General features: G+C 39.3%; 1 protein-coding gene across 7 annotated transcripts in view; it reads right to left on the reverse strand.

Annotated features, from left to right (window-relative positions):
- robo2 (roundabout, axon guidance receptor, homolog 2 (Drosophila)) overlaps nucleotides 1–18,556 on the reverse strand; it is a 260,038-nt gene extending 241,482 nt beyond the window's left edge. For 3 of the 7 annotated variants that reach the window (XM_086262027.1, XM_086262030.1, XM_086262025.1), the window contains exon 1: nucleotides 17,931–18,554. In XM_086262027.1, coding sequence (XP_086118153.1) covers nucleotides 17,931–18,054 — 124 coding nt within the window. In that variant the 5' untranslated portion in view covers nucleotides 18,055–18,554. Of the gene's footprint in view, nucleotides 1–17,930 lie in introns of all 7 variants that reach the window. The other 4 variants (XM_086262031.1, XM_086262026.1, XM_086262028.1 and 1 more) reach the window with 3 other exon arrangements.
- Between the last annotated feature and the right edge of the window lie 317 nt (nucleotides 18,557–18,873).

Consider the following 18,873-nt stretch of genomic DNA (forward strand, 5'->3'; position numbering starts at 1 on the left):
AATCACCAGGTTTAAAAAAAAACAAAACAAAACATCCAACTAAATTTATGAATTAAAAATGATGAACCTGTATCAGGGGTGCTTTATCTCATAATGACATCAGATCATTGGTTCCTACCTCATCTTGGTATTAATAAGTGTTTTCGTTATCAGTGCTGCCTACATTACAGTCATATCTCAGTATCATATGAGCCTAGTTGGATCTGATGGATTTGGTGGTCCCATGTCAAGGTTAAAGAAACTAGCTTCCTCTATCTACATCCACCATCCAATTAAAACAATCTAAACTTAAATTCAGAGCTCCAGATTGTGACCAGAATTGTAGCATATGTGACCATTTACAAAAGTAAATCAGTAAATGTCCAAGTTAAATTTTCCATTTGTGTGAGCTAATGTCTTGCAATCTATGGGTGAATGCATACAAAGGCATTTGTTCTTCACAAATTCATCCAGTCTGTCCTGACCTGTACAGTAAATGTGTATATGCACACAAACAATATATAGTTGGTAGCCATTAACACGGATAGTTCAGTCTACACCTGAACTTTTTAGGAAACATTGACATGACTAATTATAGGAGTGCAGGTGCAGGCAGGGAAATGCCAACTGGGCCAGTGTGGAAGAGAAGATATTTTGAGCCAGAATTGCTCACTGAGTACCAACAGTTCTGGTACACAGGGAACATGGGACTAAAATTAATCTAAAACTCTGAAAAAAAAGTGTGAAAAACATTTTCTTTATTAAAATTCAAATTAAAAACAATACTTTTGCGACAATGACAAATAACTCAATGCAGTGCAATGTATTGTGTTGTCATGAAAATAATATGAAAATTGAGATAAAATTGTCAACTCAACATCAGAATTGATCCCTGTTGTAATCCTATCCCCACCTTGAAAGTATCCGTTAGTACTACCACACCTCTCCACTGTTTGTCTTCATAAATGTCCTTCAACTGCCTCACATACTGTACGTCTCTGCCAATCCTGACTTAAACCCGCAATACCTCAGTTCCTCTCTTGGCACCCTATCAAATGCCTTCTCGAGATCCACAAAGACACAGTCACATCTCCTTCTGTCTCATCAACTTCCCAGAGTACTCCTTCCATTTTCTCAACACTCCTTACTTGTTAGCACATATCCATTTCAATCCTTCAACCTAACTTACTGCACATCCTTTCCAGTGAAAATCTCTTCGTCGAGCCCGTTATTACAAGTCCTTTTGTCCATTCTCTTTTGTCTCGCCTTATACACAGCTCATTATAACCATTTTTTCATTTGAGTTTGCATTAGACTACCTATTGTACATTTCTCAAATCTTGCTACAGACAAATACCACCCATATTCATCCTCTTAAATTTGTTAGTTTTGCATGGCACTGTTTGAGTGCTCCAGACTACATGTTTATTTTACTTTGACTTTCATGCTCTTCACTTAACAAACTCTGAATGGGCCAAAGGTTTCAAATGGAGGGATTCAATAACCCTAAGATGGTGGCTGAATAATAATAATGGATTGGATTTATATAGCGCTTTTCAAGGCACCCAAAGCGCTTTACAATGCCACTATTCATTCACTCTCGCATTCACACACTGGTGTAGGCAAGCTACGGTTGTAGCCACAGCTGCCCTGGGGCAGACTGACAGAAGCGAGGCTGCCATATCGCGCCATCGGCCCCTCTGGCCATCACCAGTAGGCGGTAGGGTAAAGTGTCTTGCCCAAGGACACAACAACCAGGACAGAGAGAACGAACCGGCGACCTTCCGGTTACAGATGCACTTCCCAACCCCCTGAGCCACGGTCGCCCCACTATTACAAAAAAGACTGAGTTTTGAATCACTTTCAGTCTTTATATCAATACAAAACAAAGTTCACAGGTGGATGATGTAGTTGACCTTTTAATATGTTGAGAAGGTTTTTATCTTGAATATTAGGTCAAATTGTCCAATATTGTCTAGTGGTCAAGTCTACCTGTCTGAACTATCCACCCACGTTGTGATTGTAATGTGCTGTAATTAATTACATCAGCATTTAACATTTAATCCTCCCTATCCAGATATCATGCTCAGATATAAACTGTACAGTAATACAAGGCTTTGTAGTTTCAGTATGGCAGAATTTCGATATGATGACTTTGATAAAGGACACTTTGTTCAACCATGCAACTATCTACATTGAAAACATGAGTAAAACAAGCTAAGTTGAGAAATTGATATTTCATGACAAAACACAACAACATTTTACAGTAACCATCCTTTGAAAGCCTCTGACACAGATCCAAAATACAAACTGCTGTCGAGCGTCATGCTGATTCTTTTTCATTCTGTCCCACCATGTCTTACCAGGTGTATTCAATTCACAACTGTCCTTGAAGCTTTGTACTTCAAGCCAGAACATGCTGAGACAAATCTCTACTTCATCCCACCCCTTTTTTTACAGCGTTAACCCTAATGACCCTTGTCAGAGAGGAGCAAGAAAAAAAACTAATTCTGTGTAACTTTTTAATGTCTGCTCCTGATTAAGATAAACCCCAGCGACTCTCCTTCCCACTCCCCGCTGGAGCCAATTTTATTTGGTGGGGAACAATGGTAGATAAAGCTGAGAGCTGGCGAGTTCTCTAATCTGAGGAGCAGTGCTGGAGCAGCTGGGGTGACGTGGGAGAATAGTGTGCACAGTCAGATAAAAAAAAAAGAGAGGCTATGATTGGGATCAGGAGTTTGATGTTGGGTGTAAGATAACAAAGACAGCGTGTCATCCCAATGGGACAAAGTTAAGAGAAAAAACACCCCCTCTGCCTCTTGAGTCCTTTTTACTGAGTAGGGGGCTTAAGTTAACAAAAGTATAGTGTGGGAAATTTGAAATCTTACCTAAATGTTTTTACATTTCCTTTCCTAACTAATTTTTAATTTAAATACCACTGCTATCCACATGAAAAGAATTCATATATATATTAGGGTCAGTCCACAAGTAGACTATCCAACAAGTCAGTTACACGTAGAAATACCTGGATATGTGACTCTCATAAAGGGACAGCTTTTTTTGTTGCATAACTATAAGTGTATAATCTTTGTAATGGAGTTTTACTATTCAACTGAAATTGCTATTTAAAAAAAAAAAACCTTTTTAAACTCTATTCATAAAAACACCATTACAGACTATAAAAAACAATAGATACTGGAGTCATTAATGCAAAAGTAATGGTACAAACATTCTAAGCATCATTAGCTATGGTTATATACCCATCGAGTCAAGAGAATAATAAAAGATCATTTCCGATGGGCAAAACTACAGTGTATCTACAGCTAGCAATGGTCTGTCCTTGTGGTTTACTGAAGTAACCCATCAGAGCACATACAATAAAATATTCATACAGTATGTGATCACGATGGCCTGAAGCACAGAAGCACCACACCTTCTTCATCCTAGTGCAGTCCAGCTGAGGAGACTGAGAAGTTTGGCCATCATCTAATAGTTGATATCTACTTAAAGCACAAGCAGTCTATGTAAGTATGATGAATATATATTGTACTCGGTCCTCAAATTAACACGTGAACAGCTTTTTAAAAAACACAAAATCAGCCCTTCTTGTAATAAAAAGGTCCGTATTTACTTTGATACACATCACTGCAACAAAACGTAGCAGAAAGAAGGAACCAGCCAAGAAAAAAATGGAATCGAGTGATAGTTTGGCTCATAAGTAGCTTTTAATCCTGTTAGAATAAATGATTGCATTGTTGAAAATGATTCTGGGGTAGGCTGCTTTTTTCTATGATATCCCCAACATCAGATTCACCTGTGGTGGCGAACTGTCAACTCACATCTGCTCATTCATCTGTTTGAGTCAAAATCTATCCTCTCAGCTGTTACTGTAGGCTGCCACCATGCACAGATTTGGGGCATGTGTGGGCATGGATGAAATTATCTTTATTAATTGGAACAGAGTTCCAATATGCTAATGGTGTCTTCTTAATCACGAACAAATGTTTACAGCAAAAACACTTTGGCTGCATCCACAAACTGAATAACTGCATCACTACATCTCTGCGCAAATCAAGTGTTGGAAACACTGTAAGCATTACAAGCAGAAAATAAAAGCGACACCATTTGAGTTTTTGTGGAGAACAATCACAGTCAGCAGCTACTTGAGTGAAATGAAGATTGAACCTGCTTGTCAAATTGCAGTTCTGCAGTTTTACCTCTCCGATTTTTTTTGCTTTGTAATACCTCTCCCGAGCTCCTGTTTATGAGCTGTGACAATCTCCTCCAGCTTTTCATAGCTCCTCGGAGACCCTTATTTGCTATGCAAGTTTAACAGAGGAGAGCAAGTTCAGCCCTCAGTGATTCAACATGATAGGAAATAAGGTGCCCTCCTTTCTTTTACGTGAGCAGGTGTTATTCAGACTAAGACTAGCTTGTCAAAATCTAAAATAAGATTTGAGATTTAAACTGGTGACAGGATGCTGGATAACAGATATTAGCTATTTATAGACAATCCAAAGTTATTTAGGCCATCAACAACAGAACAGAGAAACAGAAATGCTTTAATCTCTACCAAAGGGTCCAGTTATGTTGCTCAGACAGTGAACAGACGCTTATTCCATCGTTCAAAAGGAAGAGTTTGTCAAAACGGCCCCTTATAGCACATTAAAATCTTCCAGCTCTATTCACCATTGAAGCTACAGTGCAGGATAAGAGCTTCTCAGGGAGCCAGACAGCTATTCTTCTAAATTTGCATATCCTTCTGAGACAAGCTTGGCTTCAGATTTAAAAGGACAGAAAAGGAAACAAACACATACAAAAGGAAAGCTCATTCACCAAGCCTTTGTATTTGAATAATCCAACGCTCTCTGTCTCAAATATTTTGCTATAGCGTTTCAAACAGACATCCATAATTTAATGGCGAGTATAGTTGATACTTTCAATGAATGGAGGGATTAAGGCATGGCTATTTTAGTGACACACTTTAAGAAACCAGCATCCAGCTGTTTCAGTTCTAATTGAAAAAATAAAAATAAGTAAATAATTGAGCCAAAAAGTTGTTTTTTGGGGTTTTTTGCTGACTGATTCATTCCTAGGCTCTAATGCTCTTAAAAAAGAGCTTGCAGAGTTGCATGTTGTTGCTATCATGGCAGTGATGCACTGGTGCTGATCCCCAAATAAGATTTCATCCCCTGCTCCGTGGATTAGAGTGGTGAAGAGATTCAGCTGTAACATATTATCTTCTCCACGTGTGAGGAAAAATGGAAGAGAAGCCATGGCTTCCAGACTGTGATATGTCTGTTACAGTCTTACACCGCTCTTCTCACAGTCTCTCAAATTTCAAGGTCTGTTGTAACAAATGAAACCACGCGAGGAAAAGAGGGGAAGAGTGATAGCACACGGGGCTTACCAACTTTAGTCAAGTTTTGAGACTGAGTGAGCTGAGTACACTGTCAATGGGGCTGACAGAAGAAAACAGCAGAGCAGCACCTGAGCAGCATTTCATCACAGACTGCTCACCTGCTCCATACTAACATCACTGTGCACTGAAGACGAGCAGGTGACTATACTGCAGTTTCTTTAGAGTGTAATTACCAAAATTCTCACATAATAAGGAACATTGGCAAAATAGATTCCAGTTATTTAGTTGTTCTTGAAAATGGTGCTCCACCTATCTTTGTCTAAGACCTCGGTAAACAGTTTCTTAATAACTGCGTGGTTTTAAATCACTGTTTTCAAGTCTTATTCAAACAACATGATGTTCATTTTGTAAATTACAGGCCTCAGTAAAGTCAAAAAGAAGGATAAAGCAAGTTATGTTTTAGGGTGGGAGTACCTTGTTACTGATTTGCTAGTCTATGTGCAGTCAGTGCCCCTCGTTTGTCACATCTGATTTATAAACAGGAAGCTGTGAGTTAAGAAAAACTCATTTTGAGACTTTACTCCAGGATTTCACTTACCAATACATAGTATCACAGTAGCTACGTCCACCTTTATAAACAACCTAGACATAAAATTCAGTAATCCAAATTCTGAATCAATCTAAGCTGGACCCATCTACCAAAACTTGTTTGAAACCAGCTACATTTATATTAATATTTACTGCCACTTTGAGTAAACATCAAACCATATGAGCGCAGTGTTAAACAGTAAGAATTATGTATCTAAATTCATTCATATTAAGCTATTTATGGGATTCCAATATTTGGCCACACTTAGACAGGACAAACAACAACATCAACGATGTTATGGCATGTCCCATATCTGAAACATCCTTGAAGCTTGAGCACCAAATAAAGTGTGTTGACTGTAGATCTATTCATTCACCCACCTTTGGGGGCACTACATATATTGTAGGTAATGACGAAGAGGCTCATTAAGCTGAGCTGGTGCTGTAGCAGAAATGTTTCCACAGCCGAGTGGTCGAGGTAGAAGGCTCTGATGGCTTCCCACATTGCACAGCTGGGGGCGAGTGGTCAGGCAGTGAAATTTTCAACAGTCCTATGCTGCCGTTTGCGTGACCTGCTGTGCAGAAAGAGGTGAAACCATTCTTTGGCATACTGCTACACTTCCTCAAGTGTGCTAAACTGCATTTACGGATACTGCCATGCTGCTCAGTCACAGACGTAAGGTCAATAGTATGAACAAAGCATAGCAGAGCGGAATTACTAAAAGCGGTGCTTACCAGCATATATTTATAGGAAATAAAATGAGATCAGATTGACATTTTTGTGGTTTTACAGTCTTCACGCTCGAGTACAAATCATATTTGAGCATATGACTTAAATCTCAGTGCTAGGAAATTTACTCAAAGGAATGTCACCGCCATCTCCATTTCTAGCTTACTCATACCGCTGTACCTACCCTGCCTTTGCCCTCAAATGAGCTTTTCACCTTTAATTACCCAGCGTGTGACGCGGTATGGAGTGGAGACATTGTTGCACACACCCATTAACACACACGCACAAAAAAAACCTGTTTGAAGAAAACAAATGCTTTCTGCCTCCCTTTCTGAAGTTCGTTTAACAATGTCCTCGAGCCACCATTTTCCAATGTGTGAGGAAGTGCCGGCAAACAAGACATCCATCAAACTGACAGACAAAACAAATTACAAGGCAAACAGAACCTTAATGTGTCACCAGAGCTAATGGTGTCAAGGCTGGTTGGCAGTAGATCCAGACACTCACATGCTACTGCTGTCATACTCATATGGCCTTGCTCTTCAACTCACGAAACACCCAACTGAGGAAGCGAGAGGGCTAACGTCTGGGCAACACTCAGGTATTAACGCCCTACGTGCTGTTAGCAATGAATCCAACCTATATTCATAGAAGTCCATTAAGCCACAGCAAGTAAGAACAAGAGGCTTTCATGCAGGTATGATCTATATGTACTGTGGCTTGTGCTCAGAAGTGAGATTATTCTTTAAATGAATGATGCAGGCTCCCTAAAGCCAATAAAAGTGTAATTACATGCCTTGGGCTTTGGTGACAAAGCCTGTGCTGGTGACATCTATCTGAAAATGAGGCAGGAAGGATTACCTTCACTTTCCATCTAGCTTTGGCGTGATCACCTCTCCACAGGGGTCACCTTGGACGAAATGCCACAATTTTACCAGTCATTAAACTCTTAATCCAGCCTCACTGTGCAGACTTCCACCTCATCTTTCAAAGCATCCATGGTCACATATCACTTCATTTTATCCACTGCATCATAGCCACCCACTCTGTCAGAAAGCAAAGGTGAGAAACCTTTGTTGGATCATTTATGGCAGACAAAAAGCAAAAGATTGCAGCTCCCAGTGATCCAACTTTTTGTATTTTATATGCTTAAGGAAAAGGGGTTCTGGTAGGTATAGTGAGATCCTGGGAATTACTTTGTTTTACATTTGTTGGCTTTGGGTTAATATTCTACAAGTTATTTTAGTCTCTGCAAGACATCACGCTCTAAAACCTTTGCAGGGCATCAGCTGGAAGACTGCAGAGACCACTTGTTAATATTCATCTCGGTGTATTTGCAAAGCAGAGCCATTACATATTCAGAGATAGGAAGAGATTTTTCATGGCAGGTAAATCCAACATGATAAATTGGACTATAAACACACTAATCCGGTGACACAAAAGTGCACAGAGAAATAATGCTGCACTAAATATGAGCTCAATGCAACAAAAATGCAGTGTCCTGTTTCAGAAGGATGTTTTTTACAATTTTAACAATTTTATATGGTATTAAAACTGAGTATGAGCACATGCAGATAGATTTTTTTTTTTTACTTTGGTACATATATAAAAAGGACTGTTTTTTTTTAACAAGACTGCTATTAAGGCTGCTTTTCCTTTTAACAGAGAAACGAAAAAAAATTTCCACAAATAATTTGCTGCATTTTCTTATTTATTTTTGTCTTGTAGTAACGCATATAAGACTGTATAATTTGTAAGTTTGAAATGTTAACATTAGCCAGGAAACGCATCAGCTATCCACTAGGGTCAAATTGAAGTCAGATTAAAGCTGGCAATTTCAAAAAAGCTATTTGGCAAATTCTGTTTGTTTTATTCACTATGCATGTAGCCTGAGGAAACATGATTGGTTATTAGAACTTGGACTGCTAATGAAAATATTAAAATTTCAGTTCCCTTGCTTAATGACACTCCGTAGATTTTTAATGACACCTAATTCTACAGTACCATGGTACGGCATATGTGTTTTACAAATATTTAATCACAAGACAACTCTGAGATTAAACTGTATTAACACGGCTTGACTTGAAATAATTCACAAAGGGCGGGAGTCATGTCTGTATAGTCAAAACTGCTTAACGTACCAGCTTTGTCAGAATATGAGAAAGCTGAATACAGTACGCTAGAGTTAATTTCTAGTAATAGCTCAATAATGGCAACTCACTGATAATATGTTCATATTTAAGCATGACCGATAACACAACTGTGATTTTAATCAATCAATCTTAGTAATGAGAACAGGAAGGTAATCCATTGTTATGCATTATTCGTCTGTAAATTAAGGTCTTTGGGGTTAATTAACTAGTGGGCTAAGGACAATGTTAATAATGCAGCACTAATATAGGGCAGGTAATAACACACTAGAGAATGTCCTTCTCAACTACAGCTTTCAGTTTTTCTACAAGTAGGATGTACAATGAAAGTTATCATTTTATACAACAGTGGCTTTTAAAAGCCACTGGCATTAATAAATCTGCAATAAAAATATACACTGTTGTACCTGCAAACAGATTATTGTCCAAGATGCTGTTCAAATGAGTGCTCAGACTTCTTAATATGCTGGCGAACAATTTAAGATCTTTACATTTGACATTTTCTTTACGAAAGAAGCAATTAGCTGCCACAAATGTACGGCTAAGAGATGCCTGGTATCATATTAAAATCTGTTGTGTTTGCTGCAGTCAAAAAACAACAGTTAAAAAACAAACAAAAACGCAGTATGTCATTTATGCTTATGTCACACATGATAGCCGATAATGTGTGCCACTCATTGAGATGTGACAGTGGGACAAAATGGGTTTTGTAAAGTCACAACAATACTTACTGTCGACCATAGTCCATAAATTCTAATGAATTTATCTTTTAGACAAGCTTATTGTTTGTGCAAAATTTGAAGAAATTCCCTCCTTTGGCAGAGATTTTACAGACATGAGAATGAAACAGACCAGAAACAATAATGGACCCAATTCTTAAAATGTCCTTACTGATTAGCAGTCACAGGTTCAAATACACTACTCAAGGACACACTGCAGGAAATTTTGAAAAAACCCAAACAAACAGGAGATTGCTTTAACGTTTTATTTAAACATATTGCTGCATATTGCATTATTTTACAGACTGACTGGAACAACTTAACAATCTGCATACCACGGTCCATTAAAGATGGGCGTAATCAGAAAGTCAGAATAACACCACTACAGTACTTTCAGTTAAGTTGCTGTATTAGACTGTTCCCATTTTTTATGTGCTCCTCTAACCAACACAGGCGGTGCTATCTGCATCCCAGCTCTATGCTGGCACAAGAAGAGGCTGTTGCTTGACACACAATATTGGACAAGGCAGTAACATGGAACATTTAGAGGAGGATGGAGTGGGTACGGTCGCACCAGGCTTGCCAGCTGTGATAATGATGTATAATTTAATTGAAGGCTGTGCTTCTATCCTCCACAGAACTCAAACTGCTCTTCTCTTGTCAATGCATTATTCAGGCTAATGGTGACCCTGAAATAGAAAAAAGCTTCTTACCTCTTTAAAGTTTTATTGGGGAGAGCAAAGAGCGGTAAGGAGGTATATCAAAAGAAAGTGAGTTAGAGTGGAGGAGAGAGTCACAGATAAGGTAAAAAAAAAAAAAAAGAAAGAAAGAAAGAAAGAAAGAAAGAAAGAAAGAAAAGAAAAGCTTACTGAGATGTAGTTCTGTCTACTGACATGCTTTGTGAAGGATTCCTGTTTCTGACCGTGACAGCGTCATCTTCCTGGCAACAGTAGAAAAATTCAATTGGCCAGAGACTCTGATGTTAGAGCTTAGCTCCTGACATTTCCAAAGAAATAATAAAGAATCCCTACAATACAATTACCTTGAACAGTAAGGCGTTACACTCTCTCCACACTCTCTGCTGACTAGCACAGTTTTTCTGCTGCAATACAATATTTAAATCCAAAGTTTAAACAGCAAAACTTGTGTTTCGTCACAATCATCACATCATAGCCATCATCATCTCTAGAGACCAAGCTAGAGAGAGAGCGAGATGCAAGAGGAAAGGATATTGTGTGCAGTAAAGCAATCATGCATACACTATTATACTTGGACCATCTTCACATGTGATCAAGCAGATACTCTGCAACGTGGCTGTAGCCAAGTCAGATAACGACAGGGTGAAAGGATCTGCAGCTATAAAATGTGCCCTCTTCTATCCGTCAAGCTAAGCTGTCATATTTACGGTGTGAAATTTACTCACAAACACTGTTATTGTATTGTGTAATTTCTTCTGCTATTAGAAGTCAGCTTCATTGGAAGACTAGAATGTGGAAATTAAGCTAAGCTGTTTACATGGCAAGTGGCAAAAGAGCAATAAGTACAGTGATGACACTTTACCCATTTACAGAATTAGTTATTTCACTGCCTCTTCCTTTGTAATTGTCCACAGTAAATAATCTTCCTCAGGTTTATCAAAAATGATAAACCCCTTCACTTAAAAGTTTAAGATAGCTAGGGGTAACAACAACACAGGGACTGACATATTTAATTGCATAATATTTAGATGACTTAATCACACAGATGGATTATTATTTTGATTGGCAGCCAAAGTCACATTAGCAAAATTAGTGGCACATTTTCATACATGTTATTTAAACCATACCAAAATGGGAATGACAGATAACTGAATATTACTATTGAATTCTATTATCCCACAAATGTCCTTACCTTTTTCTGTCTTTACCTAACTGTATTTAACCTGTAAAATCATTTTCAAAACACCCATACAAGCATTAAAAGATTACAATTTTCCTGATCCTTCTGTTCCCATAGGTGTAAAAAGAAAAGCCAAATCAGTGACAAAAGCGGGCAATTTTCTTGCAACAAGATTCGTGGCATAAAAACCCATCAATAAAAAAAAAAAAATGGTGAAAGAAAGGTGAAGGTTCAAAACAAGCTCTGTGTTCGTCTGAAGGCGGAACTACAGTGAGACAAACTCCTATTCACACAGAAGAGAGAAAAAACACTGGCCTATCTATAAATGAATAGCCTCAGTCCCTCATTACAACCCGATGAGTCACAACACAAAGATTGTTAGATAATATAAATAAACACATACTGCACGACAAATTGTGACACCCACACAATCACAAATTAAAACAGCGATAGATGTGTTTATATATTTACTTCTAAAATTTGCATTTCAATAACAATGTTGAATTTTTTACCTTTGTGTGTGTATGTTTGTCATTGTATGCTTTATGTTTAAAAAAAATACATTCAGTAAAGAAAGAAGTAAAGAAAGCAGCGTCGGAACGCATAAAATAATAATTTTCTTTGCTTTCATTTATCATCAACCCTCTAACACTCTAAACTGGGTAGCAACAACATTTACCTAATGTTGACTCAATCCTGTTACCACTGTATCTGTAATCTCGCCCACACTTTTCAGCTTGTACAAATGCATTTTTTTTTCCTAACCACATGTAGGCGTACATAAGGCAAGTACATTTGAGAAAACGATTCTTCTGAACTTGCAGTGGCACACAGCTTAATGATCTAATTGGAATGAACAAGAAACAGCAGGCATATTTTTTTTGCCTTTTGAGCCTTTTTCATGATTGCGTAATTAGGAGAGCTACTTCACTCATTACAGATGTACTTGCTTGGCTGTCTTGTAAGCATTTTTTTTTCTAAAATAAAATCAAGTGTTTAGCAGAACTGAAAATTCGGCCTACATTTTCACATTAGCATACACGAGAGGGTGAAAACTGTTCTGAGAAATCTCTATAATGAAATCAAACTGAGTCACAGAATGTCAGCAAAACGTCACAGGAACAGATAGTGAGTGATTTTTATTTATTTAATTTTTTTTGCTTGTTCTGTGAGAGTCCTTCATGTGTTCCCTGCCCCAAGACACAAGTCAAAGCTTATTAATTGTAAAAATAATGACAGTGATTTAATTTTCCTGTCAGGCTGTTGCCTAATTTTCCCCCCATTAGTTTGTATAATATTTCTATCCCTGCAGCCAGCTCTGACTTCCTGCTAGGGCCACAGCATGACTGGCACATTGGGGGTTCAGGCATATCCATTAATAGCAATTTTACATAAAGACTGGTTCACAAAAAATACACCCAATTCTGAGGAAAACGGAAGACTAAATCTACTACAGTACCAACATAAAGCATTTTTTTTTCAATACTATCATCTATTATTCATACTACTGACTTTTGTTACCTTCAAAAATAAATGCTTCTCTTTCTATCAAATTCGTATGGAAATGCTATACTGAGGTCATGAACTGTGGTAAACAGCATAAACACGACAACATCGGGCAGTCTCTGCTGCTGAATAGTCAGCTGAGCTCTGCCTTATAACTGAGCTGTTAAATGTGGTGGCTGTCGGTAGTAAATAAAGAATAACTATTAAACTTTTGGGGAGTATTTGTGATTTGACTCTATTCATAACTGTGAGCAAGCCAACAGAGACAAAGTTTGCATGAGCTGTGATTTCAAAGATGTGGGGGAAAAGGAAACACTACAAAATGCATCTCTATGCTCAGCCCACTGATGTGCCCGTGTCTGATTTCTCTAGCGGAAATGTATGGAAAAGGGTTGATTTATAGAGTAGGTAGTGTAAGTATATGAGAGAGGAGTAATTCTTTTTTTTTTTTTTGTCTGGCCACAAGCTGCAACACATCCTTTAAACAATAAACTTGCAGTAACTTGCTGGAGCAAGACTTTCTAATCTTCTCCATCCACATTGCACGCAGGTCAAACTGTGCCAGAAGCCTCTACCCTGTGGATTCCTGGGACATTTAACTACTCTAAAAGTAAGAACACTAATGCACCTATCCGATTTTAATGGAAATCATTTCCTGTTTTGTCGCTGGTGGTTGGTCATTAGGTGATATTTCAGGCTCCAGTTGTATACTTTACCCTCTAATGTATTTACGATCCCTATGCAGTGATGCGTCATTTTTTCTTGATAGAAGCTGATTTATCCATATCCCAGTGTCATGTCAGTAAGGTATGAACGTGTATTTTCATAATTTGAATGTATGAATTTGATATGTGCAAAACAGACAAATTATCCCATAACAGCGCTTGTCTGTTAAAACTAGGGTGCCTACCTACATAAATCTGTAAAAAGGTCATTTTGTTTGGCTAATTTTGTTTTGTATGCAACGTTTTCAGATGATCGCTTTATTGTTTCTAATGGACTGATCGGCCTTGACCGGCACTTACTAATTGCACAGTTATGAAGCAGAGCATGTGCAAACACAGTGATAAAGCAAGCAATTTGTGCTGTTGATCTGTAGGCTACATATTATTCCTGTGTGAGTAGGAAGTGATGATATTAATTCCCCATCTCCTCTCTTGCTCTATAAATCTGATACTCTCACTATCATCCCAGACGCCAGAGATACTCTGTTGTTGGAGTGTGTGTTATTTCTCTAATGTGTGTTCATCGCTGACCACCTCAGCAGGCCCCCCATTTAGTAAATCAGTTTTTGAAAACATTACAAAAAGTGACCCCGTCTCTAAACCTGGAGTATTCCAAATATCATTTGTCTTCATAGCTTTGTGTTAACACAGCCAGGCTTCTCTCCACCTGGTACTGTCTTCACATTTCCATTTATTGTAGTTTGGTGGGATTGTAATACATTCAATTGGATTTCTCCCCCACTGCTGGGCTCAGTTCAATCTCTACTGTCCCTGATCTGGGTGCCTGTGTGATATTAGTTATGGAGGATGTCTCTGCAGGGTGGTGTAAGAATATGAAGGAATAGTAATTTGTTGGATTTTCTCCAGTGTCGTGTCAGACATCATGGATAGGAAGTAAGTGGAATCTTTCCTGATCACAAGACACTCAGAACAAGCACTCTCTTGAGATTGGATGAAAGCAAATAATGTTTAACCATTGATTTTTACCTACACAGCAGCACACCTTGTACACATGGTGTTAATCAAATGGCTAAACACCGTCAGCACAAACCAGGCTGCGGAAAGATGGATGAAAGATGCTCCGACTGCAGCTTTATTGGACAACACTGATTTAAGATTTTTTAACAAGTTGGACCAACCAGTTCTGATTTGATCTCAAAATCCTGCTAAAAGTTACTAGTAATATGTGTCTACAAAAAGCCTTCACTTCTGTCACATTCTTCTGTCATAATGCTAGTTGGCAGTCGGGAATAGTCTGTGTTCTTTTTACCTTTGAAGTCAGGTGTCAGAACAGATAAAAGCAACGCAACATATAGATAAAGATAAAGGTTGTTTTATAAGTTATCATATCTAGCTTGTACCTATGTCTAAAATATGATAGACCTTTAGAAAGAGATTAGAGGTCATGTGGTGATCAATGGATGAATTAACAAAGAAATTTAGCAACTTGCAGGAATGACAAGTGAAATACCCATCAGTGGCATGCGAGCAGGTAGGGTTAACTACTCTTACCTTTAAGATAAACGATTAAAGCAACAACCAAAGAATACCACTGACTAAGACATCAATCTGTGGGAAGAAGTTCGCACCTCTAATATCGACTACAGCCACGCTGAGCTGCAAAGCAAAGCCCGATGCTCGAGTCCGTTTGAAATTTGACAGCAAAAATATGCAATGCAAGTTTTTCTGCTGTAATTTTATAGATAAATGGATTTTATTTTGGTGGCACGGTGGTAAGTGCTGTTGCCGCACAGAAAGAAGGTCCTGAGTTCAATTCCACCATCAGGCCGGGGTCTTTCTATGTGGAGTTTGCATGTTCTCCCCGTGTTTGCGTGGGTTCCCTCCAGGCACTCCGGCTTGCTCCCACTGTCCAAAGACATGCAGTTTGTGGGGACAGGTTAATTGATTAGTCTAAATCGCCGATAGGTATGAATGCGGGAGTGAATGTGAGTGCGAATGGTTGTCTGTCTCTGTGTGTTAGCCCTGCGACAGACTGGTGGCCTGTCCAGGGTGTACCCCGCCTCTCGCCCAGTGACAGCTGGGAAAGGATCCAGCGCCCCCCGTGACCCTGAAAAGGATAAGCGGATGGATGGATGGATGGACTTTCTTGTTGGAAGTTCTAACTTACAGACTTTCAGTTTTATATCAGTACATTTCTTTCAGTTGCCAACCTTTACAGTACAATGCAACCCAAATCAACGCAACGCAAGTCTTTTTCCGCTTATCACAGGAGGCAGAGAAATATTATAGTCTTTTTTTTTCCTTCACTCAAAAACAGTAGCAGTGGTGTTTCAGCGGAGCTTCAAAGCTCATGGAGTGAGATATCACAATATGGGAGCCAGTCTCCTTAGATTGCAGAAGTGCTTTGAGATATTTCTATGAGAGTTTTGATCACCTTTCCACTGTGACAACTTGCCCCTAGTGGAATCCAAATTTCTATAAACAGCTTTCATTCCTCTGGAAGGTGGATGGCGAGTGTCTGACATTCATAAGATATTGGGTGGCCAATAACCTCAATGTATTGGGTCATTTTGATGTTTTTTTGATGTTTTTTTATATCATTTTATATTTTGCTCATGCTGTATTTTTGCAACAGGAAACTCAGTCTGAACATATAAAACTATGCAGTGTGCACACGTTTTTCCAAAGGACTGTTAGCTATAAGTAACAGCAAGGTAAATGTTGACAACCTAAATAATTCTGGCAAATTATATGATCATGTGAGAAATCCAGCTACACTGTGATGGTACACAAATGACGTACACAAAATTACACACAACTAGTATCTTTACAGCGAATGAAACAGCATCCATAAACATTTCTTAACTCCACACATATCTTATCTTAAATATGAAGAAACATTAGTTTTTTTTGTCACAAAACTACTGGTTTAAGCCACCAAGGTTAAAATTAAGAGCAAGCCTGTGGAATGATTTGTTCAACAGTGCACAGATAGGGATGGAGTTTATGGCCTAATTACACCGAGGGAGGTCACTGCCCTCCATTTCACCAGAGGCCAGTGATAGCTGGGATTTCATAGTGTAACTGCTTTTACTCTTGGTTTACTGATTGCTAATTCATATTTGCAAAAAAAAAAAAAAAATCAAGCTCTACTCTTAAGCACACTTTATCATTTCAAGTGATTCAAAACTGGGCTGAAAATACACCAATAGCTGAAACTATGAAAAATTAAACGATGAATATGTAGAGCGGCTTACGTGAGAGGCACTGGAAATGGAAAGAGAAATTCTTTCATTACCTAATATTCTTTTAAAAATGTGTATTAGTGACCTGAAAGCTTGGTCCAAGTCATTAATTTAGAACTGCTGGGTGCTAATGATGCATCTCAGTGAGAAGTTCATGTACAAGGTGGGTGTGAAAGAGCTGGATTTCAAGAAATTTTAAGTGGAGAGTGGGTGAGGCAGAAAAAGAGCAAAGTAACAAGGAATCATTACATAGATCACAGTGGTGACACTGCCTCTTTGAAGACACACACCCACTGAGCATGAGCCTTGAGTGCTAACAATGCCGATAGGCTGCAGGGAGCATCTCTCAGCCTTCTCGCTGAGCACTAGCACTAAGATTAGAGGTTCCTTTAATCCGACAAAGGGGATTAAATGCTACAAGAGAGGCGAGAGGACCGCTCCCACGGAGGGGCTGAGATGAATTATTTACACCTCCCCTCAAGACTAGTGATCTAAGTCTTTAAACCAAAAATCACAGTTCTAAGACACCGGTGGCATGTCCTGCCAACCAAATATTCCAGGGTGCAAAGATAAATGTGATCTCACGCAACACACCTTCGCCACACGGAGACAGAAGGGTGTGCGTGTATGTGAAGGGATTTCAAGCTAGATCTTTAAAAATCTAAAAGATCACAGGTAGACAGTTAAAATAACATCCCATCTATGAAAAATGTTAACCTCTGTGTTGGACAGCGATTCAATGGCTAGCTCTGAAAAGTTGGGAGCTACCATTCTGTGGTTGTAAGCGGTCATCACTTTGTGCTGTGTTAAAAAAAAAGGGTAAACTTTCTTTGCACACACTTCTACCAGAGTGTGTTATTGCAAAAGAAGCATGACAGTTAAATCCACAGTTGTATTATTCCAAATGTGTTTAAAGGCAACGTCAGTCTGTGATGAGATTTTAACACTATCCCACACAAGATCACAGTCAAATGTCCAATGTCTCATTTATAAAATATCCTGGTACAGGTCAGTTCAATGACACTACTCCAATTTTCCAATTAATAATCAAAATAAATCGAAATCACGGTTGCCCATCATGACTTACCCCCCTTGTTCCATCTGCCTTTAGTCCTTGCCTGATAGGTGAGTTCGGGGCAGCCAGACAGCACCAAGAGAAAAACAAACAAGTTCAAAACAGAAAGAAATCCAGACTTTGCCCTGGAAAACATGTCCAAGAGTTGCTGGCAGCCGAGTCACTTTCACATGGCTGTGTTTCCTCCTAGAGCGGCGCGGCTGTGGCGCATGGTAACCCACGCGTGGGCTGTCATCATCAGTCACGCTGGTGTCAGCAGTGGGTCTCTAGTCCTACCATGCTGCTGTGTGATGCCCCGGCTGGGTGCTGGTCTTCACTGACGCTGGAGATCCGAGTGAAGCCACATCTCTCCCTTCTGTAAGCTCTGCCTGATCAGAGCGCGCGGGAACCAAAGGGGAACACACAGCTTGCCATGCGACGGCACGGCTCAGCTACGCTCGGCTCAGTGCATAGGAACTCGCTCTCACTCAAGCTTGCTCACACACTCTCACACACACATACACTCCCTCTCTCTCCGTCTCTCTCACGCTCACTGCTGCCACCACTATCGATGCTGATGCTGCTGCTGGAGCTGCTGCTGAATTATTTCCTGCTCTCCTCACTCTGGGTTTCACGAGGAATTCATTCCTCTGAGCTCTGTCTTTGGCTTAGAGCTTCACATTGTAGAGAAAACAAGAGGTAGGAGCACAATCCACCTTCAGCGCTGTGGCAAGGAGTTTCCGTGGGTGTGTTTGACTGAGGCTGTCTGATACCGTAAACAGCACACAGGAGCATGGGGAGAAAAGGTGACAGAAGAGGAACAAGGTCCATATTTGTTGAGATGCAGGGAATTTGCATGGAGACTGTTTCTCCGTTGAGAATGTAAAGGTCTAGGGATCTAAAGGGCAAAAGGAGCAAGAAGAACAGATAGAAAAGAGGAGGGATCACCAAGGAGCACTCTGGTAGGGAATTTGTA

This window comes from Aulonocara sp. 'chitande type north' Nkhata Bay, linkage group LG14 (assembly GCF_057382095.1).
Source record: "Aulonocara sp. 'chitande type north' Nkhata Bay isolate Kocher_YH1m ecotype deep benthic linkage group LG14, A_spYH_male_GT1.1, whole genome shotgun sequence".
NCBI classification, from domain to species: Eukaryota; Metazoa; Chordata; class Actinopteri; order Cichliformes; family Cichlidae; genus Aulonocara; species Aulonocara sp. 'chitande type north' Nkhata Bay.